This window comes from Periophthalmus magnuspinnatus, chromosome 9, assembly GCF_009829125.3.
Source record: "Periophthalmus magnuspinnatus isolate fPerMag1 chromosome 9, fPerMag1.2.pri, whole genome shotgun sequence".
NCBI classification, from domain to species: Eukaryota; Metazoa; Chordata; class Actinopteri; order Gobiiformes; family Gobiidae; genus Periophthalmus; species Periophthalmus magnuspinnatus.
The window spans coordinates 3128725-3154593 of record NC_047134.1 but is presented as its reverse complement, the minus strand read 5'-3'; the positions used below and the strand labels follow the sequence as shown (position 1 = coordinate 3154593).

Sequence of the window (25869 nt, the reverse complement as noted above, 5' to 3'; positions counted from 1 at the left end):
AAAAAAAAAAAGACAGATTGAATTTATTTTTAATGGCATTTCCTGTCATTTATATCCTAGAATCTGATGATGTCATAATCTCAGATGGAGGGCGGAGCCTAATATAACACTATATAACTCTGTATAACGTTGTACAGCTCGATTTAACTCTATAAAACTCCATATAACTCTGATATAATAATCTGACAGATTCTGATGATTCTCAAATTCTGACCTAATCTGGTGGAATAACAAGTGTTGTAAATATAAATTATAGTTTTACACAAATCAAGAAACAGTTGAAAAATATGTGGAAAATGACACGAAGTAGAGAGTCCCACACTGATGACATCACATTGGGAGAATTCTGTCAAAAGTTAGGCACAATTTACACAAGAAACACATTTTTATGATACTTAAATGATTATTTAAACAAAATGAAGATGTTTTATTTGTCACATAATAATCTGTGACATTAGAGGTGTTTTGATTCAGTGTACAGTACGGTTGCTTGGTAACAGATGAAATTCCCCAGTGTAATGACATTATTTCCAACCAGGAAGTGAAATTTTAAACCAACAAAATGGCCAAACAAGTGTTTAACTGTTTTAGTAAAATGAGTAGTTCAACCTGTTCTTTAAGACTTTACTGTCTCTGCAGGTCGGGTCCATTTCCGGGTGTAAGGTCACGTCTGTGGAGCGCCGGCAGATGTGTGGTGGATTGTCAGAGTTGAACAAGCGGGCCTGTTGCAGCAGCAGCCATCTTGGATTAAAAATAGATTGAAACTTAAAGAAAAAACAAACAAAAACAAACCTTTTATTTGAACTTAAACTGAAAAGTTAAGATTGAAACAATATAAAAGGTGTTTTAAAGGTGCTTTTTACAAACTAAGTGCCAGTAATTTGTTACATGTTTGTCTGTTTACTGTTTATTAAAACTGCATTTTCCATTTAAAGTGAACTTGACTGTGGCTTTTCATCACTCCTTCCAAACTATAATTACTCCAGTAGCTTGTTTCCTCTGCCCAATAGCATACATGCTACACAGGACTAACCAGGACTACCCAGGTCTTAAAGGTAAATGGAATCTGGTGATGTTTTTGATTTTACATTCACATGTATTTGACCCTACCTCGCAGTCGCAGGTTAAGACCAGACTCAAACTGTGAAGCCTGAGAAATGCCCCATCCAAACGTTAGTCCTGTGGTTCCGCTGCACGTCAGGTTCCTCATTAAAGAACAGACTTCAGAGCACACGGAGCACACGGCCCTTGTGCATTCATACTGAAAAAGATCAAAATAAAACATGGGCAAATGGGCCGAATTTGGCCCCTGTCATATCAGCTCTCCCTGAATAGATACAGGCCTACTGTTTTAGCTGACCTACAGGCCTAGTCTAACTCCTGTTACAGTCGTGTTATAGTCCCGGTCTGTTCTTGGTTTAGTCCTGTTATAGTCCCGGTCTGTTCTTGGTTTAGTCCTGTTATAGTCCCGGTCTGTTCTTGGTTTAGTCCTGTTATAGTCCCGGTCTGTTCTTGGTTTAGTCCTGTTATAGTCCCGGTCTGTTCTTGGTTTAGTCCTGTTATAGTCCCGGTCTGTTCTTGGTTTAGTCCTGTTATAGTCCCGGTCTGTTCTTGGTTTAGTCCTCTTATAGACCTGGTCTGTTCTTGGTTTAGTCCTGTTATAGTCCCGGTCTGTTCTTGGTTTAGTCCTGTTATAGTCCCGGTCTGTTCTTGGTTTAGTCCTGTTATAGTCCCGGTCTGTTCTTGGTTTAGTCCTCTTATAGACCTGGTCTGTTCTTGGTTTAGTCCTGTTATAGTCCCGGTCTGTTCTTGGTTTAGTCCTGTTATAGTCCCGGTCTGTTCTTGGTTTAGTCCTCTTATAGTCCCGGTCTGTTCTTGGTTTAGTCCTGTTATAGTCCCGGTCTGTTCTTGGTTTAGTCCTCTTATAGTCCCGGTCTGTTCTTGGTTTAGTCCTGTTATAGTCCCGGTCTGTTCTTGGTTTAGTCCTCTTATAGACCTGGTCTGTTCTTGGTTTAGTCCTGTTATAGTCCCGGTCTGTTCTTGGTTTAGTCCTCTTATAGACCTGGTCTGTTCTTGGTTTAGTCCTGTTATAGTCCCGGTCTGTTCTTGGTTTAGTCCTCTTATAGTCCCGGTCTGTTCTTGGTTTAGTCCTGTTATAGTCCCGGTCTGTTCTTGGTTTAGTCCTCTTATAGACCTGGTCTGTTCTTGGTTTAGTCCTGTTATAGTCCCGGTCTGTTCTTGGTTTAGTCCTGTTATAGTCCCGGTCTGTTCTTGGTTTAGTCCTCTTATAGTCCCGGTCTGTTCTTGGTTTAGTCCTCTTATAGTCCCGGTCTGTTCTTGGTTTAGTCCTCTTATAGTCCCGGTCTGTTCTTGGTTTAGTCCTCTTATAGTCCCGGTCTGTTCTTGGTTTAGTCCTGTTATAGTCCCGGTCTGTTCTTGGTTTAGTCCTGTTATAGTCCCGGTCTGTTCTTGGTTTAGTCCTGTTATAGTCCCGGTCTGTTCTTGGTTTAGTCCTGTTATAGACCCGGTCTGTTCTTGGTTTAGTCCTGTTATAGTCCCGGTCTGTTCTTGGTTTAGTCCTCTTATAGTCCCGGTCTGTTCTTGGTTTAGTCCTCTTATAGTCCCGGTCTGTTCTTGCTTTAGTCCTGTTATAGTCCCGGTCTGTTCTTGGTTTAGTCCTGGTATAGTCCCGGTCTGTTCTTGGTTTAGTCCTCTTATAGACCTGGTCTGTTCTTGGTTTAGTCCTGTTATAGTCCCGGTCTGTTCTTGGTTTAGTCCTGTTATAGTCCCGGTCTGTTCTTGGTTTAGTCCTGTTATAGTCCTGGTCTGATCCTGGTCTAATCCTGGTCTGGTCGTTTCCAGCTCAGATGGTCCAGATTGAGTAGATTAAAGGTCCATGTTATGCTATTGTCTGATCTATGTTATGATGTTCTTCTTCTTTCAAACAGAAAACACTCTCTTCCACCTTGTGATGTCATGTGGTAATACAGGAAGTGTGTGTTTTTAAACTCCACAGACCTTCATTAGAATCATTTGGATGATTTCAACCCCAGACTTGCAAATCTCTATTGAACTAAAAGGAAAAGGAGCTGTTAACTTGAAAACTGCCACTTCATGACATCACGAGGTGGAACAGAGCATTTTGAGCATTGGGGATGTAAACAGACTAATAAAAAGGGTTATAAAACACAACTCCAGGTTTGTTTTTCAGGTGGTAACATTATAACATGGCTTACAGCTCCATTTTGTGTAATAAAGGACCTTTCCTCACATCAGTTTCAGGATTAATTTTACTACTATTGTGAGTGAACAAGGCATAAAACAAAGAACTTGCCTTGAACAGAGAGGAGCAACATAGAGCAGTGACAATAATAATAAATATAAAGTCAATGAGAAAATGAAATGGTCCAAACACAGAGACTGACGGTGGGAGACATCTGTCCATAGACACACTGGACATCGCTCCTCACTGGTTTAGTTTAGTCAGTTTTAAAATGTGAACATTCAAACACATATTTTGGTCATAAAAAACCTCAGATTGTGGCGATATTTAGTTTTAGCAACAAAACCACAAACGATGAACAGATAAGAATGTGCTAAAAACAGGAAACGCTCAAACACGTCTCAGTGCTGGTTTAGTTCAGGCCTGGTTTAGAGCTTTAGACTTGATTTAGACCTGGTTTAGACTTGGTTTAGACCTGGTTCGGTGCTGGTTTGGTCCTGGTTCAGTCCTGTTTTGGTCCTGGTTCGGTCCTGGTTCGATCCTGGTTCAGTCCTGTTTTGGTTCTGGTTCGGTCCTGGTTCGGTCCTGGTTATGGCCCTCGGAGCCCTCATCCTGGTCTGGTCCGTCTACACTTTGAGTAAGTGAGACTTCTTTGTCTTTGATTTAGTCCCTAAAAATATGAAAGCACATGTATTTAAAAACAGTGTCATAAAGTGAAACATACGAGATGGAGCAGAAATGGAGCAGAAGGAGCCGTTTGATGTGATCTGCTCCTTTTCCACACTAAACTTTAACATGGACTTACTATAAAACATGACAGACTTACTATGAAACATTTCAAAGCATTTAATTTCCATCACATTCATCCTTTGCAAACAGATATCTGGCCTTTTCTGCTTTTCAAACTGACTTCATGAGCTGGTTAAACTATTTCTTAAATCAATTATTAATTACTGTTGTGGATCCTGGTCGTTGTCCAGATGACTCCGTGAAATAACTCTTTTCACTGCAGTGCCTAGGGTTATGGTCAGAGTTTAGGGGTTAGGGGTTAGGGCTTTAGGGTTAACGGTAAGGGTTCATTCCATAACTTTGTTTCTGAATCAGGTTGAATGCGTGTGTTCTTTTAATCTTTAGTGACTTGTTCTTATCTCAAAGAGTCTTTGAATGTTTACAGGTGATACATGACACTACATGGCTCTCTATAAAGTTTTTTTTCTTGTGACACTTTTACTTTTACTTGAGTTTACAGCTCACATTAATCCATTTTGTGTGATACAGGACCTTTCCTCATATCAGTTTCAGAATTAGTTTTACTGCCATTGTGATTGAACAAGGCACAAAACAAAGAACTTGCCTTGGACAGAGAGGAGCAACATAGAATACTTGAGTATTTGTTTGCTTTGGTGTCTGCTTTTACTTAAGTAACAAGATGGAGTACTTCTTCCACCACTGCTTATTTGTCAAAGTGTTCTTTTGGCCCCACACTGCAGCTACTTCAGTCTTAGGAGAACAGGCTCGTGTGTGTCTGAAACTGTCTCAGCACTTAAATGTGTATTTAATTACTATTAAAGTATTTCTGAAATCAAACACATGTGACCAACAACCACCATTTTGTGACATGACTTTTGTGTGTGCAGGGCTCCTGGCAGAAGACAACAGCTCAGGTAAAGACACACACCAGGATAACCACTCTGCCACAGTAACACAGGGAGAACATGCACACTCCACTCAGATCAGGAGTGTAACCCACAACCTCCTGGTGAGAGGGAGGACACAGGAGAACCACTCTGCCACAGTGTCTGTGTAATCCCTCAGTCGTCCAGGTGGGATCCAGAGCAAAAGAAAAATTCTATTGTGTCAATGGAAAGAAGATTTAGAGTGAAGACGTTTGACCACTGATCCCAGCAGCTTCCTCAGTTTGGTCAGATTACTTCTTTAGTTCTTCTCAGATTGCCTTATACTGTATGTGTCTGAAGGGAGGAGCTAACATTCATTCATTTTTATTTTTGTAACGCCCAAAATCACAACAACAGTTGTCTCGAAGGGCGTTCATGTTTTGGTTGATGGGGGAAACCGGAGTACCCGGAGGAAACCCATCCAGACACGGGGAGAAACATGAAAAACTCCACACAGAAAGGCCTGGGCGACCCGGGGATCGAACCAAACCTTCTTGCTGTGAGGCATGAGTGTTGCCACTCAGCCACTGTGCTGCCTACACACAAAAAACAAAACAACAGGAAAAAGGGCAAGGAGGATGAGAGGGCGAGGAGGAGAGGGAGGCGGGAGGAGGAGGGCCAGGCGGGGAGGAGGAGAGGGTCCAGCTGTCATCGGGGCATCTGAAAGAGATACACTCCACAGGGGGAGTGGGACAGGGGACAACATGTGAATAGCATTGCTGATGAGAAAATAGCACAAAGCAGAGGATAGTGCTCAGGTTGCCATACTTCCCCCAGCTAGTTACTCCTACTGCAGCCTATCTTATCCCGGGTTTTAATGTCCCTAACTCCCTCACTATGTAACCTGGTCTATACCGAAGAGGAAGGTTTTAAGCCTGGTCTTAAATACAGAGACTGTGGGGGCCTGTTTAACATCAGCAGGGAGTTGATTCCATAGCACAGGAGCTTGGTAACTGAATGCGCTCCCTCCCACTGTACTTTTGAAAATGAGGAAGTAGACGGGACTGGGCCAAATTAGACCCACTGTAGGGTCAAGTTTGGCCTGTGGGCCCCACTTTGGGTATCCCTGCTCTAAAACTTATGTCCAGTTCACAAAATTGAATTTTTGTTTTATCCTGGGTGTGGCGGGGCTTCACTGCTCAGGTAAAGGGGTGGGGCTCACTCTGTCTCTTGTCTGTTCAGAGCTCAGGCTGGTGGGAGGGGCCAGTCGCTGTGCTGGGACTGTGGAGGTGAGACACAGAGGAGAGTGGAGACGGGTGGAGCCCTCTGAACTCTGGGTCCTGGAGCACATAGCTGCTGTGTGCAGAGACCTGGACTGTGGCTCTGCTGTTTATGGAGAAATGAGAGATGATTTTCCAGAGAGTCCAGTGTGGGAGGTCGATTCTGACTGTGTGAAGACGTCTGCAGTGAGAGAATGTGTCAATGGTTCATTCTCCTCTTCCTCAGGTGTGGAGGTGAAGTGTTCAGGTAAAAATCTCACATGATCTCACATTTTTATGTTTCTCAGATTTTTTCTAGTCTCTCTCTCAGCACATAGACACACACACATACAGAGGGTGTGTGTCCTCACACAGAGAGGCCGTGTCCTCTGTGTGTGTGCTCTGGACATGAGGAGGACAGTCCTGGTGCACACAGAGAGCGACAGATACGAGTCCAAGTGTGTGAGTTTTGAACCTCTCCAAAAACAGTCTGTGATCACAGAGAAACGGCGACTAAAGTCTGAAACCCAGAGTGACATGATGATAAAAACATGATTAAATCTGCTGATGCAGGATTAGCTCTGTCAGCAGCAAAGTACCCAGTTTAGGCTCAAGTCTGTCATGTTCAGGTCTATGAACCAGACCTGAACCAGAACTGAACCAGGACTAAACCAGGAATAAACAGGAGGACTGCACCAAGTGTCAGAGCGGTGATGTCACAGCCCTGTGTGTGTCCTATTGGCTCAGAGCGATGATGTCACACATGTGTGTCCACAGACTCGGTGCGTCTGGTCTCGGGGCCCAGTCTGTGCTCAGGATCAGTGCAGATCTGGGACCAGTCCTGGACCTGGGTCTGTGAAGGGGCCTTGGACCAGCAGGGGGCAGAGGTGCTGTGCAGGGAGCTGGGCTGTGGGGCTCCTTCTCTCCTCCAGGGGGCGCTCTCTCCTCTGAAGCAGAGGTTCCACTGTGAGGGCCATGAGTCTGCTCTGATAGACTGTCCCCGCTCCGGCTCAGAGACCTGCTCCTCTGGAGCCGCTGTCAACCTCACCTGCTCAGGTAAAGGGGCGGGGCCTCACTGCTCAGGTAAAGGGGCGGGTCTCACTCTGTCTCTTGTCTGTTCAGAGCTCAGGCTGGTGGGAGGGGCCAGTCACTGTGCTGGGACTGTGGAGCTGAGACACAGAGGAGAGTGGAGACGGGCGGTGCCCTCTGAACTCTTTGAACTCTTTGAACTCTTTGGACCCTGGGTCCTGGAGGACATATCTGCTGTGTGCAGAGACCTGGACTGTGGCTCTGCTGTTTATGGAGAAATGAGAGATGATTTTCCAGAGAGTCCAGTGTGGGAGGTCGATTCTGACTGTGTTGAGGAGTCTGCAGTGAGAGAATGTGTTGATGATTCATCCTCCTCTTCCTTGGGTCTGGAGGTGAAGTGTTCAGGTAAAAATCTGATCTCACATTTTTATGTTTCTCAGATGTTTTTTTATAATTGCTCCAGAAAACTGTCAGGTGTAAAATGTGTGACATCCAATTAGAATTTAGATCAACGTGAGCTCCTCTGTGTCTCACACACTCCTCTGTGTCTCATACACTCCTGTGTCACACACACTCCTCTGCGTCACACACACTCCTCTGTGTCTCATATACTCCTGTGTCACACAAACTCCTCTGCGTCACACAAACTCCTCTGCGTCACACACACTCCTGTGTTTCATACACTCCTCTGAGTCACACACTCCTCTGCATCACACACACTCCTCTGTGTCTCATACACTCCTCTGCGTCACACATACTCCTCTGCGTCACACACTCTTCTGTGTCTCATACACTCCTCTGCATCACACACTCCTCTGTGTCACACACACTCCTCTGCATCACACACACTCCTCTGCATCACACACACTCCTCTGCGTCACACACACTGCTCTGCGTCACACACTCCTCTGCGTCACACACTCCTCTGTGTCACACACACTCCTCTGCATCACACACACTCCTCTGTGTCTCATACACTCCTCTGCGTCATACACACTCCCTGCATCACACACACTCCTCTGCGTCACACACTCCTCTGCATCACACACTCCTCTGCGTCACACACACTCCTCTGCGTCTCACACACTCATCTGCGTCACACACTCCTCTGCGTCACACACACTCCTCTGCATCACACACACTCCTCTGCCTCACACACACTCCTCTGCGTCTCACACACTCATCTGCGTCTCACACACTCATCTGCGTCTCACACACTCCTCTGCGTCACACACTCCTCTGCGTCACACACACTCCTGTGTGTCACACACTCCTCTGCGTCACACACTCCTCTGCGTCACACACACTCCTCTGTGTCACACACACTCTTCTGTGTCACACACACTCCTCTGCGTCACACACACTCCTGTGCGTCACACACACACTCCTCTGGGTCACACACACTCTGCGTCACACACACTCCTCTGTGTCACACACATCTCTCGGCATTACACACACTCCTTTACGTCACACACACTCCTTTACGTCACACACACTCTTTTGCGTCACACTCCTCTTCACTGTCCAATCATCTCTCTCCACAGACTTACTGAATCATCCAGTCATCTCTCTGTCTGTGTCTGATGGGGTTTCCGAGGCCCTGCCACAGGGGGTCCGGGTGCTGCTGGGGTCAGAGTTCATGGTCCAATGCTCTGTGGAGCCACAGTATCCGGGAGGCTCCTTCCAGCTCCTCTCTCCCACTGCGCCCCTCGCTCAGAATGACACACTTCCTGCTGTCAATCACTCTGCACACTTCCTGTTCTCTGACACTGGCCCCGCCCACAAAGGAAACTACACCTGTGTTTACCACCTGCATGTGTTCAACCACAGCTTCTCCTCTCAGAGCCCCAGCCTCTAGCTCTCTCTGGGAGGTACGTCCAGCAACAGCCTCATGTGAGGGTCAGGGGTCACACAGGGTCATGTGAGGGTCACACAGGGTCATGTGAGGGTCACACAAGGTCATCTGAGGGTCAGGGGTCACACAGGGTCATATGAGGGTCACACAGGGTCATCTGAGGGTCAGGGGTCACACAGGGTAATGTGAAGGTCAGGGGGCATACAGTGTCATGTGAAGGTCACATAGGGTCATGTGAGGGTCACACAGGGTCATGTGTGTGTCAGGGGTCACAAAGGGTCCTCTGAGGGTCACAGGTCATTTGTGGGTCAGGGGTCCCATAGGGTCATGTGAGTGTCACACAGGGTCATGTGAGGGTCAGGGGTCACATAGGGTCATGTGAGTGTCACACAGGGCCATGTGAGGGTCATGGGTCACACAGGGTCATGTGAGGGTCAGGGGTCACACAGGGTCATGTCCGGGTGACACAAACTTGATCCTTGCCTTGATCCTCATCCTGGTCTTGGTCTGGACTGATCTGGGTCTTTTGTCTTGCAGCTCCAGTCTCAGACCTGATCATCAGAGTCCTGCTCATTCTACTGTTGAAGCTCCTTTACATCCTTCCAATGTACTACTACTACTGCAAGGTACTGGAGCTTTAGATCCAGAGTAGACCCAGTTTAGACCTGGTTTAGACATAGACTAGACTTGGTTTAGCCCTGGTTTAGTATAAATAAACCATATTATGTGTATTAAAATAATCTTTAAAAAAACAGTGTAAATACAAGAACCAGAGGGACATGTTGACAGAAGGCTCTTCCTTCATGTTTTCTCCTGATTTTTTTCTCATTAATATATCCCTACAGTTTACACAGTGCGTATGCAGTTAACTCCTCTCTTGGATTGTTAATGGCATTTAACCCCAGTAATGGAAAGTCTTTAAAAGTAAACTCTTAAAGCCGTGCTCTTTTGTATTTAGTGTGTAATTGCATAACATTGTTAAACTATGTTACTGTTTGGGATTTCTAGATCATCTTCCTGGGGCAGAAAATTACAAAATACAGTAATGTGTTGGTTTAGTTTAGTGAGTTATTCTCAAATGTCACAGAAGTATAATAGTTGTTCAGTTTACTGCACAGAACTTGCTTCCTCCGAGTTGTACCACATTCTCTTCATCGTTTGAGAGCCTTAATGATCTAAGTATTGTATTATGGATAATGATAACAATGTCTCAGGTTTGTGAGTCAACTATTCCAAAGCAGTGCAAGAGCATCACCATGTACAATGGTCTGTGCTCAGAGATTCTTCAAAATAACAGTTTCAAAAGAACCACATCCGTCTGCTGCAGGGACATAGACTGATGTAGCCTCATGCAGCTCAGCAGTAACCACCCACTCCATAGACGTTACAAAAAAGTATATTCGAAGCTTGAAAAAGCTTGCTCAGGGCTAATCAACTATGTACTAACTAATCACCTCAAGATGTATCATGTTAAACTCTGCTTTTGAAATTTTATGAACTGTGTATTGACATTTTAGAGTTTTAAATGTGTTTTTTTTAACTTAAAACAACCATGTAATGGATATTTGAATTTTTCCAAAAGTCTATGGTAAAAGAAATTAACTTTGAAGAGGACGGGCCTGGTGAGCTCCACATGTGCATGTGATGGGTTTGATTTGTTACTCATCTCTTGGCGTCTTACCAGAGTCTGAACGACCAGTGCACATCGCATTTTTGTTGGATGGTTCAGACAGTGTAAGTGTAAGCCCCCGGCCGGGTTGTGGGGGCAGCAGTCTAAGCAAGGACTCCCAGACTTCCCTCACCCCGGACACGTCCTCCAGCTCCTCACCGTATCCCTAAGAGTGCGCCCGGAAACCCATTTCGGCCGCTTGTATCCGCGATCTCATCCTTTCGGTCATTACCCAGAGCTCATGACCATAGGTGAGGGTAGGAACGTAGATTGACGGTAAATTGAGAGCTTTGCCTTTCAACTCAGCTCCTTCTTTACCACAATGGACTGATACAGAGACCGCATCACTGCAGACGCTGCACCAATCCGCCTGTCAAGCTCACGCTACATCCTTCCCTCACTCCTGAACAAGACCCAGAGTTACTTGAACTCCTCCACTTTAGGCAGAGACTGTCCACCCACCCGGAGAGGGCAAACCACCTTTTTCCGGTCGAGAACCATGGCCTCGGATTTGGAGAAGCTGATTTTCATCCCAGCCGCTTCACACTCGGCTGCAAACCGCCCCAGTGCCTGCTGCAGGTCCTGGCTCGATGAAGCCATCAGGACAACATCATCTGCAAACAGCAGAGATGAAATCCTGTGGTTCCCAAACCAGACCCCCTCCGGCCCCTGGCTGCGCCTAGAAATTCTGTCCATAAATATAATGAACAGAAACGGTGACAAAGGGCAGCCCTGGCGGAGTCCAACATGCACCAGGAACAGGTCTGACTTACTGCTAGCAATGCGAACACAGCTCCTGCTCCGGTCATACAGGGACCGGACAGCCCTTAGCAAAGAGCCCCGGACCCCATACTCCCAGTGCACCCCCCAAAGGACACCACGAGGGACACGGTCGAATGCCTTCTCCAAATCCACAAAACATATGTGGACTGGTTGGGCAAACTCCCATGAACCCTCAAGGACCCGATGGAGAATATAAAGCTGGTCCAGTGTTCCACGACCAGGACGAAAACTACACTGCTCCTCCTGAATCCGAGGTCTGACTATCGGTCGGATTCTCCTCTCCAGTACCCTGGAATAGACCTTACCGGGAAGGCTGAGGAGTGTGATTCCCCTGTAATTGGAACACACCCTCCAGTCCCCCTTCTTATACAGAGGGACCACCACCCCGGTCTGCCATTCCACAGGTACTGTCCCCGATCGCCACGCGATGTTGCAGAGACGTGTCAGCCAAGACAGCCCCACAACATCCAGAGACTTAAGGTACTCAGGACAGATCTCGTCCACCCCTGGAGCCTTGCCACCGAGGAGCTTGCCAACCACCTCAGTGACTTAAGCCAGGGTGATGGATGAGTCCGCCTCAGAGTCCCCAGTCTCTGCTTCCTCCTCGGAAGACGTGACGGTGGGATTGAGGAGATCCTCAGAGTATTCCTTCCACCGCCCGACAACATCCTCAGTAGAGGAGAGCAGCTCTCCACCCACACTGTAAACAGTGTTGGTGAAGCACTGCTTCCCCCTCCTGAGGTGTCGGACAGTTTGCCAGAATCTCTTTGATGCCTCCTCCATGGCCTCCCTGAACTCCTTCCAACCCCAAGTTTTTGCCTCTGTGACTGCCCGAGCCGCGGCACACTTGGCCCGCCGGTACTCATCAGCTGCCTCAAGAGTCCCACGAGCCAACAAGGCTTGATAGGACTCCTTCTTCAGCTTGACGGCATCCCTTACTTCCAGTGTCCTCCACCGGGTTCGGGGATTGCCGCCGCGACAAGCACCGCAGACCTTACGACCACAGCTACGAGCAGCCGCATCGACAATAGAGGTGGAGAACATGGCCCACTCAGAGTCCATGCCCCCAGCCTCCCCCGGGATCGGGAAGAAACTCTCCCGGAGGTGTGAGTTGAAGACCCCCCTGACAGAGGGCTCCGCCAGACGTTCCCAGGAGACCCTCACAATACGCTTGGGTCTGCCAGGTCTGTCCGGCTTCCTCCTCCGCCAGTGGATCCAACTCACCACCAGGTGGTGATCAGTTGACAGCTCAGCCCCTCTCTTCACCCGAGTGTCCAAGACACGCGGTTGGAGATCAGATGACAAGTCGATCATTGACCTCTGACCTAGGGTGTCCTGGTGCCATGTGCACTGATGGACACCCTTGTGCTCGAACATGGTGTTCGTTATGGACAAACGGTGACTGGCACAGAAGTCCAATAACAAAACACCACTTTGGATCAGGTCGGGAAGGCCGTTCCTCCAAGTGTCACTGTAATTACCCACATGGGCGTTGAAGTCCCCCAGGAGAACAATGGAGTCCCCGGTTGGTGCACTGTCTATTACCCCTACCAGGGACTCTAAGAAGGCCGGGTACTCCACACTGCTGTTTGGCCCGTAGGCAGACACAACAGTGAGAGACCTGTCCCCGACCCAAAGGCGCAGGGACGCGACCCTCTCGTTCACCGGGGTGAACTCCAACACGTGGCCTGACTCCAGGGTGGGGCCCCGGTAAAGCCAGTCCGGGCGACGTAACTGGCCTTGATATACTACTCATCATATGGGTCTTCTGAACCGCTCTTAGTCAGACCCGTCCCCCAGGACCTGTTTGCCATGGGTGACCCTACCAGGGGCATGAAGCCTCAGACAACATAGCTCCCAGGATCATTCGGGCACTCAAACCCCTCCACCACGTTAAGGTGGCGGTTCAGGGAGGGGAAGTAATTTGTGGCTTTTGTTATTGTGTTTTAAGAAAGAATATTGTACACTTTAGTAGTGCAGAGCAGCTGCCATTTTGAGTTTTTATAAAGTAACATAGCCACGTAAGGTGTCTCCGCTTTCATTTAGAGTAGTTTTATTTTTTACTAAATGGACTAAAATGATTCTTTTTTTGTGGCCTGTCCTGCAGGTCAGGGTTTGTTCTTCCCGGGAGAAGGTTCGGGATTCTGAACTTCCACTGAGATACAGTTGGCGAGCTGACCCTGGGAGCGCGGTACAAATGACTCCACATAGAGCAGCACGTGGTCCTGTGTCCAGACCACGCGGTCCTGTGTCCAGACCACGCTGTCCTGTGTCCACACCACGCGGTCCTGTGTCCACACCACGTGGTCCTGTCTCCACACCACGCGGTCCTGTCTCCACACCACGCGGTCCTGTCTCCACACCACGCGGTCCTGTCTCCACACCACGCGGTCCTGTGTCCACACCACGTGGTCCTGTGTCCACACCACGTGGTCCTGTCTCCACACCGTGTGCATCCCAGAGACATTAAAGGAGCACTGGCACCAACGGGACACGTTGCTAAAGGACATTGAAAGGATTTGCTAAGCTAATGGATATTTAGAAAAAGCTGTTTTCATTTCTGCTTTTTAGTCAATACTTTTATTTTTGGATTTCTGACAGTTTTGTAAACTTTAAAGGGGCACATGGTGTAAACTTAACATTACAAAATTGATTTGAAAAGTGCACAGGGTGAATACACTGAACTTAAAATAGAGCTTAAACCGAAAAATAAGCCAATAAAATTAGATTCACAACTAAAACACTTTAAAGTAATGGCCAGTCTCTTAAAGAAAAATAGAATGAAACAAAGAAAAAAAAAAACTTAACCAAACATTTTATTTGAACTTAAACTGAAAAGTTAAGACTGAAACAGTCTAAAAGCTGTTTTAAAGGTTCCTTATACAAACAAAGTAATTTGCTACATGTTATATGTTACATGCTTATTTAAAAAAAAAGGTTTTTCCATTTAAGTTACCTTGACTGTGGCTCTTATACATATCATTCGTCACTCCTTCAAACCTAAAACTGGTTCAGTAGCTTGTTTTCTTCTGCCTAATAGCAGAGATGCTACATACGTTCAACAGAGTTCTCAAAAATGAAGGACATTGTCATCAATGTGACCAACTAATTTCTCTGAAAAGATTTGTGTGTGAATTAAATCATTTTTACAGAAAAGATTGAGGATTCTTGAATGTTTCAGTGTATCTTCAACACAAAGATTGAAACTGAGCTGGAGGCCAGGCCAGAGATTTATTGACCTTGTTTATGTTTTTTACTGGGCATATCCACATCAAAACAAAAATCATCATAAAGTTCAGACTGACTGTGTTTCAGACTGATGTCCTGTGTTTCAGACTTGGGTACAGTGAGTACAGAAAGTATTCAGACCAGCACAGAATTCAGAATGTTTCACTCTTTGTTATATTGCAGCCATTTGCTAAAATCGTTTAAGTTCATTTTTTTCTCATTAATGTGCACACAACACCCCATATTGACAGAGAAACATGAAATTGTTGAAATGTTTGCAGATTTATTTAAAAAGAAAAAACTGAAATATCACATGGCCTTAAGTATTCAGACCCTTTGCTGTGACCCTCATATATTTGTGCTTCTGATCATTCTTGAGATGGTTCTACACCTTCATTAGAGCCCAGCTGTGTTTACACACCTGTCTATATAAGACCTTACAGCTCACAGTGCAGGTCAGAGCAAATGAGAATCATGAGGTCAAAGGAACTGCCTGAAGAGCTCAGAGACACAATTGTGTCTAGGCACAGATCTTGTCAAGGTTACAAAAAAAATGTCTGCTGCACTTAAGGTTCCTAAGAGCACAGTGGCCTCCATAATCCTTAAATGGAAGATGTTTGAGACGACCAGAACCCTTCCTTGAGCTGGCCGTCCGGCCAAACTGAACAACTGGGGGAGAAGAGCCTTGGTGAGAGAGGTAAAGAAGAACCTAAAGATGACTGTGGCTGAGCTCCAGAGATGCAGTCGGGAGATGAGAGAAAGTTCTAGAAAGTCAACCATTGCTGCAGTCCTCAACCAGTCGGGCCTTTATGGCAGAGTGGCCTGACAGAAATATGACATATTGATGCCTCTCCTCAGTGCAAGACACATGAAAGCCCACATGGAGTTTGCAAAAGACACCTGAAGGACTCCAAGATAGTGAGCAATAAGAGTCTCTGGTCTAATGAGACCAAGATGAAACTTTTTGGCCTTAATTCTAAGCAGTGTGGAGAAAACCAGGCACTGCTCATCACCTGTCCAATACAACAGTGAAGCATGATGGTGACAGCATCATACTGTGGAGATGTTTTTCAGCTGCAGGGACAGGACAACTGGTTGCAATCAAAGGAAAGATGAATGCGACCAAGTACAGGGGTATCCTGGACGAAAACCTTCTCCAGAGTGCTCTGGACTTGTTGCATCATTCCCCAAAAGACTCATGGCTGTATTAGCTCAAAAGGTGATTCTACTAAATACTGAAAAAAGGATCTTGTGGCCGTGTGATATTTAATTCGCAAAAATTTCAACAATTTTGTGTTTCTCTGTCAATATGGTGTTGTGTGCACATTAATGAGGAAAAAAACTAAATTTTAAATGATTTTAGCAAATGGCTGCAATATAACAGAGTGAAAACTTTAAGGGGGTCTGAATACTTTCCATACCCACTGAAAGTCCTGTGCTCAGGTCTCTGGCTCCTGTGGCTCAGAGAATAGACTTTAAAGTAGCTCTGCTTGTGAACAAGTCTCTCCATGGCCTAGCATCAAAGTACATCTCCAACATGTTAGAGCCACATGAACCATCTCACACTCTGAGGACTTCAGGGACCGGCCTCCTGCTGGTGCCCAGAACCAGGACTAAACCAGGGGAAGCAGTGTTTGTTTTCTGCCACTAAAACCTGGAACAGTCTTCCTGAAGATGTGAGACAGGCCTCTACTTAGACAATGTTTAAATCCAGGCTCAAAACGGTTCTGTTTAGCTGCATATGACTGAAAGGGTTGTATTCTTCCTCTTCTCTTTTAATGTTCATTTTGTGATGATTATTTATGTTCTGATTTGTTGTATTGTGATTTTAATGTCTCTCTTATTCTGTAAAGCACTTTGAATTAACTTGTGTATGAATTGTGCTATGCAAATAAACTTGCCTTTCCTTGCCATGGGTGTGCTTCCAGCTCCATCAACTCTGGCTCCAGTTCACTTTATTCAAAAACTGTGTCCCCTCTCTTTGTACCTGCTGCTGTCAGACTCATCATTTTGGTCTTAAATTAAATTAAACCGCTCTATATGATCCTGGGGTTTTATTTCTCTATTGTGTCATAAGTAAAGATACGAACCTAACGAACAAATCAGGCACATTCTTTCCCGAGCTCGCTCCCACTAGCGTTAGCAACAGGTCTGATTGACAGCGTTGCTAAGCGCCCGCTCCCTGCTAAACCAGCAGCGTGTGCGGGAAGTGGCGCTTCCTTTATCAGCCTTACTGTGGATTGGCTCTTTGGTTGTTATATTTTTATTCAAAATTCCAAATATGGGACTGGGCTCCAAATTGGCCCCTATAACACCTAGCCTCAAACTGACTCTGAGAAATCTCTGGACCTGCACTTGGAACCACAGGTGTATTTGTGTTTTTGCAGTGCGGCAGAAAGGAGCCTTACAGTCTGAGGTTCTGATGATTCTCAAATTGGGACAAATCAGGAAGCAGTTTGTAAAGATAATATGAAAATATGTGGAAAACGACATGAAGTAGAGAGTCCCACACTGATGACGTCACACTGATGACATCACACGGATGACGTCACACTGATAATGAGAATTCTATATAGTTTGGCACAATTTACACAAGAAACACATTTTTATGATACTTAAATGATTATTTAAACAAAATGAAGACGTTTTATTTGTCACATAATAATCTGTGACATTAGAGGTGTTTTGATTCAGTGTACAGTACGGTTGCTTGGTAACAGATGAAATTCCCTAGTGTAATGACATTATTTCCAACCAGGAAGTGAAATTTTAAACCAACAAAATGGCCAAACTTAAGTGTTTAACTGTAAAATGAGTAGTTCAACTTGTTCTAGGCACTTGAAGACTTTACTGTCTCTGGAGGGCAATTTCCGGGTGTAAGGTCACGTCTGTGGAGTGGCCGTCTCTGCTCTGTCTTCTTGTCCCTCTGGTTGCAGTTTCTCCTCTGTTTGTCCTTTAGTTTGTTTAGTTTGTTTCTTCTGTTTAGCCTGCTGGTGTGCGTCTGCAGCTCCCCCAGGTGGTGAGAGCAGGCTGAGCAGCAGGTCCACGCTCTGGACCAGGACCGAGTCCAGGACTTTCCTCTGGTCTGGACTGAAGCGTCCCAGAACATGTCTGTCCACAGAGGTGTGTCCTGAGGGACGCCCGATTCCCACACGGACGCGACGCATCACCTGGAAGAGGAGCAGTCTGCTCTCATTTATAAAGCCTAATGACGCCCCCTGCAAAGCACTAGTGAGGGTTTTTTTTTTGCTCCATAATTCCATACACAACCCCCCCTTTTATTTTCATTATCATTTATATTTTTATTTATAATTTATATTTGTATTATTTATTGTGTGATGCTCTTCATATTCATCTATTCACTCAAGATTTGTGTGATTTATTTATTTTATCTTTTTAAGATTTAGTTTCTGCTACATAAAATGAACAGGTGTGTGTACATTTGCTGTGTAAATGTCCTATATTTGTTTGCACATCAATAAAAATATATGAAACAGAGAATGAGTCTTACGTCAGTGTTGAGGCAGTCGACGCAGGAGCGCACGCCATTGTGGCCTCTGTGAACAAGATACAGCAAAATCAGTGGTGCTTATCTTAGTCTGACATTTAAGATGATGCCATTATTAAAGCTGGACTATGGAACATTTCAGGTGCGGGTCTGTCACCTGCTTGTTGCCATAGAGATGTTATTGCTTTGTCTGAATTTAGGTTTTGGAGTTTGCGAGGTTGGTCCCATATTTCACATCTGTTCGTTCACATTATAGACACATATCTTTCTCAGACACCTATAGATGGTTGGTGGGATTTTCCGCAGTATGGCATTAAACTGGTCCATTTTGTATTAATTCAAATAGGTGTTTCTATTGCTCAAAAATACCTCGACAAACACACATTCTCATTGTGAACAAGATCATGTCTCCACAGATCTGACCTCGGCCTGCTGGTCTGCACAGAGATGGACGAGACTACCGTGCCAAAGCAACAACATCTCCATGGAGACAATGCTGGACCCTCCCCCAGAAAAGTGACATAGTGCAGCTTTGTCTGTCGTCCAGGTTTGATCCATCGCAAAAAAGTTCAAATCTGTCAACTGGAAAAATCGTTGTAGGAGTGAAGATGTTTCGATGCTCATCCAAGACACTTCTTCAGTTCTGAACTGAAGAAGCTTTGTCCAGTTGAGATTTGAACTTCGTCTTTTGGTATAGTGCAGCTTCAAATAAAGAGGCAAAATACACAAGTGAAAAAGGCTTATTATGCGTGTCGTTTGCATTTATGTGAGTGAGCAGAGTTTTATTTGAATGATTTAATCTCGTTGAATATTTACTGCTGAGCGGCTCTGGAGTCACAGTCCTTATTTGGGCGTCAGGTGCTTCAGGTGCGTTACCTGGCACTTCCTCCCAGTTTCACAGCGATCTTCCCCAAAGGTTTGTCCAGTTCATCATGAACCAAAAGCACGTCCTCTGGCCTCACGCCAAACTTCTGCACTGCACACACAGACGACAGGTGTCAGGACAGGTGAGACAGGGCAGGTGAATAACGGGCTGATTCCCCATGACTGCAGCCCTCCTCTGACAGATGCCACTCACCCCTCCCCCCGTCTCAGCTCCTCATCACTGATTAAACTATACTTTTATTCAAATATTTAAAAAATGTACTCCTCAAATGTTGAACCTGATCATTTTCAACAGTGACTCCATCCATGAACTCACTGCATTATATCACAAATCTGCATTTCAACAAGATTCATTTTAGCTGCTCCATCTGTCGTGATGTCATCTGAAACGCAGCTATAGACCAGATCACTTGCCCCGCCCCCTGATCTCACCTGCTTTGGCGACAGCAGCTCCATTCACGTTCATCAGGAGTTTGGGTTTGAGCAGAATCACTCTGCCTCCATCCAGGTCACACACGATGAGCTCTGAGCTCAGCTGACGGTCTCCTCTCCAACGTCCCGACGCCCCTAAACGCACCGCCAGACAGTCCAGCACAGCACGGCCCACATTGTGCCTGGTGCCGTCCATACCAGGGTTACCCAGGCCCACCACCTGAACACACAGAACAGGTCACTAGTATAGTCCTGGCCTTAGTCCTGGCCTTAGTCCTGGCCTTAGTCCTGGCCTTAGTCCTGGCCTTAGTCCTGGCCTTAGTCCTGGCCTTAGTCCTGGCCTTAGTCCTGGCCTTAGTCCTGGCCTTAGTCCTGGCCTTAGTCCTGGTTTAGTTCGGGCTACGTCAAGGTTCGGTCCTGATTAAGTCCTTTTACAAGTTCCAGGTTGTAAATCCCTCGAGCTGTGTGTTTCGCATTTCTACAGACCACATAGCAAAAGGCACAAACAATGAGAAAAAGCAGATATTCTATTTTGAAAAGAGAATAATCTAAGCTTAAATAATACATTATTAAAACATAACAGTCAAAACAGGGCTTTGACTGTGGTATTCACCTGAATCAAAGTTACCTTAACATCATTGCAGAGGATTATTATGGACCAAAATATACAAAAGTGCATTATAAATATGACAAAAACATATAAGGATGATATTTAAACAGATTTCTAACCATTTTCCTCCTGGTGTCCGTGTGCAGAGCCTCTGTCTCCATGGCTGTGGTGAAGGGCGGACTCAGCAGAACTCGCCTCAAAACTCGGCGCATTGTGTTAAAGTTCACCACGAAAAAGACCATATCCTTCAACAACTGCGATAAACGACGACAAACACGGCGAACTATCAACAGACCTGTCATTCGGCCGCGATAAACAACATTTTATCAACTTTAAATAGACAGAATTGACGTTTTTCTGCGGCTGTTCACTGACGCAATCTCCTGTAATCTCCTGTCATCTGTGCGGGGTTAGTATCGAGCTGTACACTTGTATTTAATAAAGTGACAGTGGAGCATCAATATGTCATGATTTAAGTATTTCTAGATGAAAGAAAGAGACATTTTCCTCTGGTTAAATACTCTGGTCTAATCTCTGACAGATATTTTTGTGAGCTAAAATCAGCCAAAAGCGCAGAGACACATCAGTCCATCCGCGTTAGTTTAAAGTTTCCAAAATATGACAATATGTAAATTTTAATCCTAAAAAAGTGTCGTATCCAGCTGTAAATGTCGTGTGGTCATGTTGTTGTGATCAGCGCCATGTTGGACTGAACTCTGACCTCTGGAGCCGCGTTTGTAAATCTGCAGCGCCATCTACTGTTCAGGAGAGTAAAGGTCAATACAGTTTGAATAGGAAAATACAGTTAAATAAACATGAGCATAAAGTCTTTTAAGTTACAAATCAATGTAAATGGAAAGAATATAAGAGGAAACAGAGCAAGCAGGACTAATCCAGGACTAACTAGGTCTACCCCAGGACTAACGAGGTTTGATCCAAGACTAACAAGGTCTGATCCAGGACTAACGAGGTCTAACCCAAGACTAACAGGTCTAACCCAGGACTAATGAGGCCTAACCCAAGACTAACGAGGTTTAAACCAGGATTAACGAGGTCTAACCCAAGACTAACAAAGTCTAATCCAAGACTAATGAGGTCTAATCCAAGACTAACAGGTCTAACCCAGGACTAACAAGGTCTAATCCAAGACTAACAGGTCTAACCCAGGATTGACAAGGTTTAACCCAAGACTAACGAGGTCTAATCCAGGACTAATGAGGTCTAACCCAAGAGTAACAGGTCTAAACCAGGATTACGAGGTCTAACCCAGGAGTAACGAGGTCTAACCCAGGCCTAATGAGGTCTAACCCAGACTAGCAGGTCTAACCAAGGACTAACAAAGTCTAATCCAAGACTAACAGGTCTAACCCAAGATTGACGAGGTTTAACCCAAAACTAACGAGGTCTAATCCAGGACTAATGAGGTCTAACCCAGGATTAACGAGGTCTAACCCAAGACTAACAGGTCTAAACCAGGATTACGAGGTCTAACCCAGGAGTAACGAGGTCTAACCCAGGCCTAATGAGGTCTAACCCAGACTAGCAGGTCTAACCAAGGACTAACAAGGTCTAACCCAGGACTAACGAGGCCTAATCCAAGACTAACAGGTCTGACCCAGGACTAACGAGGTCTAACCCAAGACTAACAGGTCTAACCCAGGACTAATGAGGTCTAACCCAAGACTAACAGGTCTAAACCAGGATTACAATGTCTAACCCAGGACTAACGAGGTCTAACCCAGGACTAACGAGGTCTAACCCAGGACTAATGAGGTCTAACCCAGGACTAATGAGGTCTAACCCCGGACTAATGAGGTCTAACATAGGATTAACGAGGTCTAACCCAAGACTAACAGGTCTAAACCAGGACTAAAGAGAACTAACGGCTCACGTAGGGAAAGACTGAGCTACGTGAAATGTAAATTAAGTAGTGTTTATTCTCTGTTTTGTTATAGGATAGGCCCACTACTGTCGTCTTTAGTCCTTTGTTTTTTATTATTAATTTTGAAAGATAAACTTCTCATTATTATAAAGAGACTGGAAAAGACTGTGAATCCTGAAATAAATTGACTGTTTTAGAGAAAGCCAAATCAAACCAAAATAAATGCTGTTCTCCTGCTGGGGACAGTAGGGAAATAAAAATCCCCACATTATTTTTTGGAGCTGCTGGTGTCTGGTCTGTTCATTCTACACCCAAGTCCCACGATAAAAATGATTTACCAGGAGCTCGTGAGGCAGCAAACAGAAGAAACACATTATTAAATTTGCCATTGGGGTAAGATATGAAGCTTGACTTAAAAATCAGATACATTTTGTTTTGCTCATCTCACTTTGTCACTCTTGTAGGTCGGAAATTTGTTTAATAATCCTTTAGCAAAGCTCTTGATAAAATAAGGCAGGAAAAAATGTTTATTGATGGTAAAAACTTTGTATATTTGGTCTTTCCATTTTTTTTTTTTTTTCATTTTGTTCTGTTTTATCTGGTGCCGGGTCGTGGAGGCAGCAAAAGAGTGGAAAGGAGTTTCTATGAGCCTAAAGACATCGACAACAACAGTTACCTTGTCAAAACCAATGGGTTATGATTTCTTACTTGACTTACTATACTATACTTTTACTTGAGTACATTTGAGAGCAGTATCTGTACTTTCTACTCCACTACATTTTTGAACTGGACTCAAAAGTAAAAGCATTTTTTTATGATTGTGTGAGACCTGCTGAAAAGACTGAGGGTTTATTTTTAACACGTTCAGAATTTGAACAAACAATATTATACAAATAAAAGCAAAAAAACCCCCGACTGATTCTGATTTTACTCAAGTAGATTTATTCATGTGATACTGCTACTGCTGCTACTACTACTACTATATGACATGTGTGTGCAGTTTGTCTTTGAGAGGAAATAAAACCTAAAATATCTTGTCAGTTGAAGTCAAAATAAAGGAGACTGTGTAGAAGGACAGAGAGCCAGCAGGACAGTCCACAAACACTGAGACTGTCCCAGAAGAGGAGGACCAGGGTTTGGGAGTTGGGTGCGTTTGTGATTATGAAGAACAGAGAAACCACCTTCAGAACAGTTCAGACTCCAGGACTGATCATTGTATCCAAACCCACAGTTGTCTCCTTTCCTTCTGATTCTTTTGTAAGACACTGATATATAAACCCATCCACTCCACTGGACCTCCCAGTAACAGCGACCAGTCAGACCAGTGGAACACAGAATCTGAGGGTAGATCTCAAATCTGTCCTGATGATCTGGATACGGCTGCTCCTCTGTCACAAGTGTCACCTTCTTGTTGTTGTCAGACAGTTTGAGTTTTATCTGAGCTGTGTTTGGATCCAGAGTGAGATCACAGAAATCTGATGGAGAGAAGACACAACACAGCAGCAGTTAGTCCCACGTGGAGACACAGATTTAATTCATGAAAGATGGATTTAAAGTCAATTATTTATGATGAATGTATTTTTATTATGACGATTTTATTTGTGAATCATGTCAGTCTTATATTTGGATCATGTTTCTTTTGCATCAGCTCTATATTTCCTCTATATTTCCTTTAGTTTCAGCCTCACATCTATTTCAGATTATTTTCAGTGTAAAACTTGAGTTTGTTGCTGCAGTGACAAAGTGCAGCTCCAGTCTCTGACGTCACTCCACACATTCTACACTCCTCTGTGCTCCTCCTGTGCTCCTCCTACACTCCTCTGTGCTCCTCCTGTGCTCCTCCTACACTCCTCTGTGCTCCTCCTGTGCTCCTCCTACACTCCTCTGTGCTCCATGACACAGACTTTCTCCTTTAAAATGTCTCTATATGAACCCACAGTCAGTTGTGCTTGTGTGTAGACCTGTGTCCAACAGCTGTGCCTGTGTCAGTGTGGCTCTAGGGCTCCTCCTTTCCCCCTCCTTTGCTCCTCCTTTGCTCCTCCTTTGCTCCTCCTTTGCTCCTCCTTTGCTCCTCCTTTGCTCCTCCTTTGCTCCTCCTTTGCTCCAGCAGCAGTAGTTCTGATGGGGCTTGGTGCACACAGAGACATGTGGCTCTGTGTTTTAGGAGCTTGTTCACAGCTTCTGTCCTTCTGTCTGTTGTTGTTCTAGTGATGAGGAGGAGGCAGCAGAGGAGCTCAGAGGAGAACAGGGGATTGGTTTAAATCCACTGTCTTCAGAAGAAGAATGAAGATCACTGTTGTGTTTGAGCTGAAACATGAGTGCAGTTCCACAACTCCAGACTGGACTCTTCAGGATCTGCTTTAAGAAGAACTCTGGATTCAGTCATGGACACAGCTGTGGACCTCACAGTCTGAGGCCACACAACAATATATATTCTATGTGAGGTCCTTGGACCATTTATCCATTTAAATAAGTGTCTGTTTCAAATGGAGTTTCTCAAAACTTACACTTTCTGAGTCCTGGTGTTACCCTCACAGCTTCAGCATGGTCCAGTCTAAAACACACGACATCAGACTGAAACACGCGACATCAGACTGAAACACGCGACATCAGACTGAAACACACAACATCAGACTGAAACACACGACATCAGACTGAAACACACGACATCAGACTGAAACATGACATCAGACTGAAACATGTGAAATCAGACTGAAACACACGACATCAGACTGAAACACACGACATCAGACTGAAACACAAGACATCAGACTGAAACATACGACATCAGACTGAAACATGACATCATACTGAAAAACACGACATCAGACTGAAACACAAGACATCAGACTGAAACATACGACATCAGACTGAAACATGACATCATACTGAAAAACATGACATCAGACTGAAACATGACATCAGACTGAAACATGTGAAATCAGACTGAAACACATGACATCAGACTGAAACACACAACATCAGACTGAAACACACGACATCAGACTGAAACATGACATCATACTGAAAAACATGACATCAGACTGAAACATGACATCAGACTGAAACACGCGACATCAGACTGAAACACACGACATCAGACTGAAACACACGACATCAGACTGAAACACACGACATCAGACTGAAACATGTGAAATCAGACTGAAACACATGACATCAGACTGAAACACACAACATCAGACTGAAACACACGACATCAGACTGAAACACACGACATCAGACTGAAACATGACATCATACTGAAAAACATGACATCAGACTGAAACATGACATCAGACTGAAACATGTGAAATCAGACTGAAACACACGACATCAGACTGAAACACACGACATCAGACTGAAACACACGACATCAGACTGAAACCCACGACATCAGACTGAAACATGTGAAATCAGACTGAAACACATGACATCAGACTGAAACACACAACATCAGACTGAAACACACGACATCAGACTGAAACACAAGACATCAGACTGAAACACAAGACATCAGACTGAAACACATGACATCAGACTGAAACATACGACATTAGACTGAAACACAAGACATCAGACTGAAACACATAATGTCAGTTTGAAACACGCAACGTCAGCCTGAAGCACATCACCAACATTACATCAGTTTGAAACATGAAGTGTTTTTTAAATGTCATGTTAAGGTTTGTTTTGACGTTTTTCTCAGCTCTTCTCTAAAGCAGTGATTTGAATTGTCCACATGTTTGTCTCCTCCTCTCCTTTATATTCTCCATGTTCACTGCTGCTTTATTTTGTCTTTGGAAATACATTTCACTTTATAGACTCAGGTCAAAGTTCATATCTCTGCTCAGACTCTAATGACCAACCCTCTGCTTTTTAAAGTCCTAGAT

General features: G+C 44.8%; 1 protein-coding gene and 1 long non-coding RNA gene across 4 annotated transcripts; one reads left to right on the top strand and one right to left on the bottom strand.

Moving 5' to 3' along the window:
* Positions 1–465: 465 nt before the first annotated feature.
* Positions 466–20812, bottom strand: ptrh1 (peptidyl-tRNA hydrolase 1 homolog). 3 transcript variants are annotated; one of them, XR_008648821.1, is made up of 6 exons: positions 20217–20806; positions 19488–19707; positions 19047–19146; positions 18174–18219; positions 17488–17832; positions 466–609 (listed from the first exon to the last, which is right to left on the bottom strand). XR_008648821.1 is itself a non-coding variant. In XM_055224432.1 (6 exons), exons 1-5 carry the CDS (start codon positions 20397–20399, stop codon positions 17545–17547), a joined length of 837 nt encoding a protein of 278 aa, XP_055080407.1. In that variant the 5' UTR covers positions 20400–20806; the 3' UTR covers positions 615–663; position 17544. The 3 variants fall into 3 exon arrangements, 2 of the variants coding, with proteins under 2 accessions (XP_055080407.1, XP_033828862.2); XM_055224432.1 differs by lacking the exon at positions 466–609 and adding an exon at positions 615–663 and having other exon boundaries at positions 17544–17832; XM_033972971.2 differs by lacking the exon at positions 466–609 and having other exon boundaries at positions 17284–17832; positions 20217–20812.
* Positions 6282–7288, top strand: LOC129456543 (uncharacterized). The gene is made up of 3 exons (XR_008648822.1): positions 6282–6366; positions 6876–7154; positions 7221–7288. It is a non-coding gene; the product is annotated as an uncharacterized LOC129456543 (long non-coding RNA).
* Positions 20813–25869: the final 5057 nt, after the last annotated feature.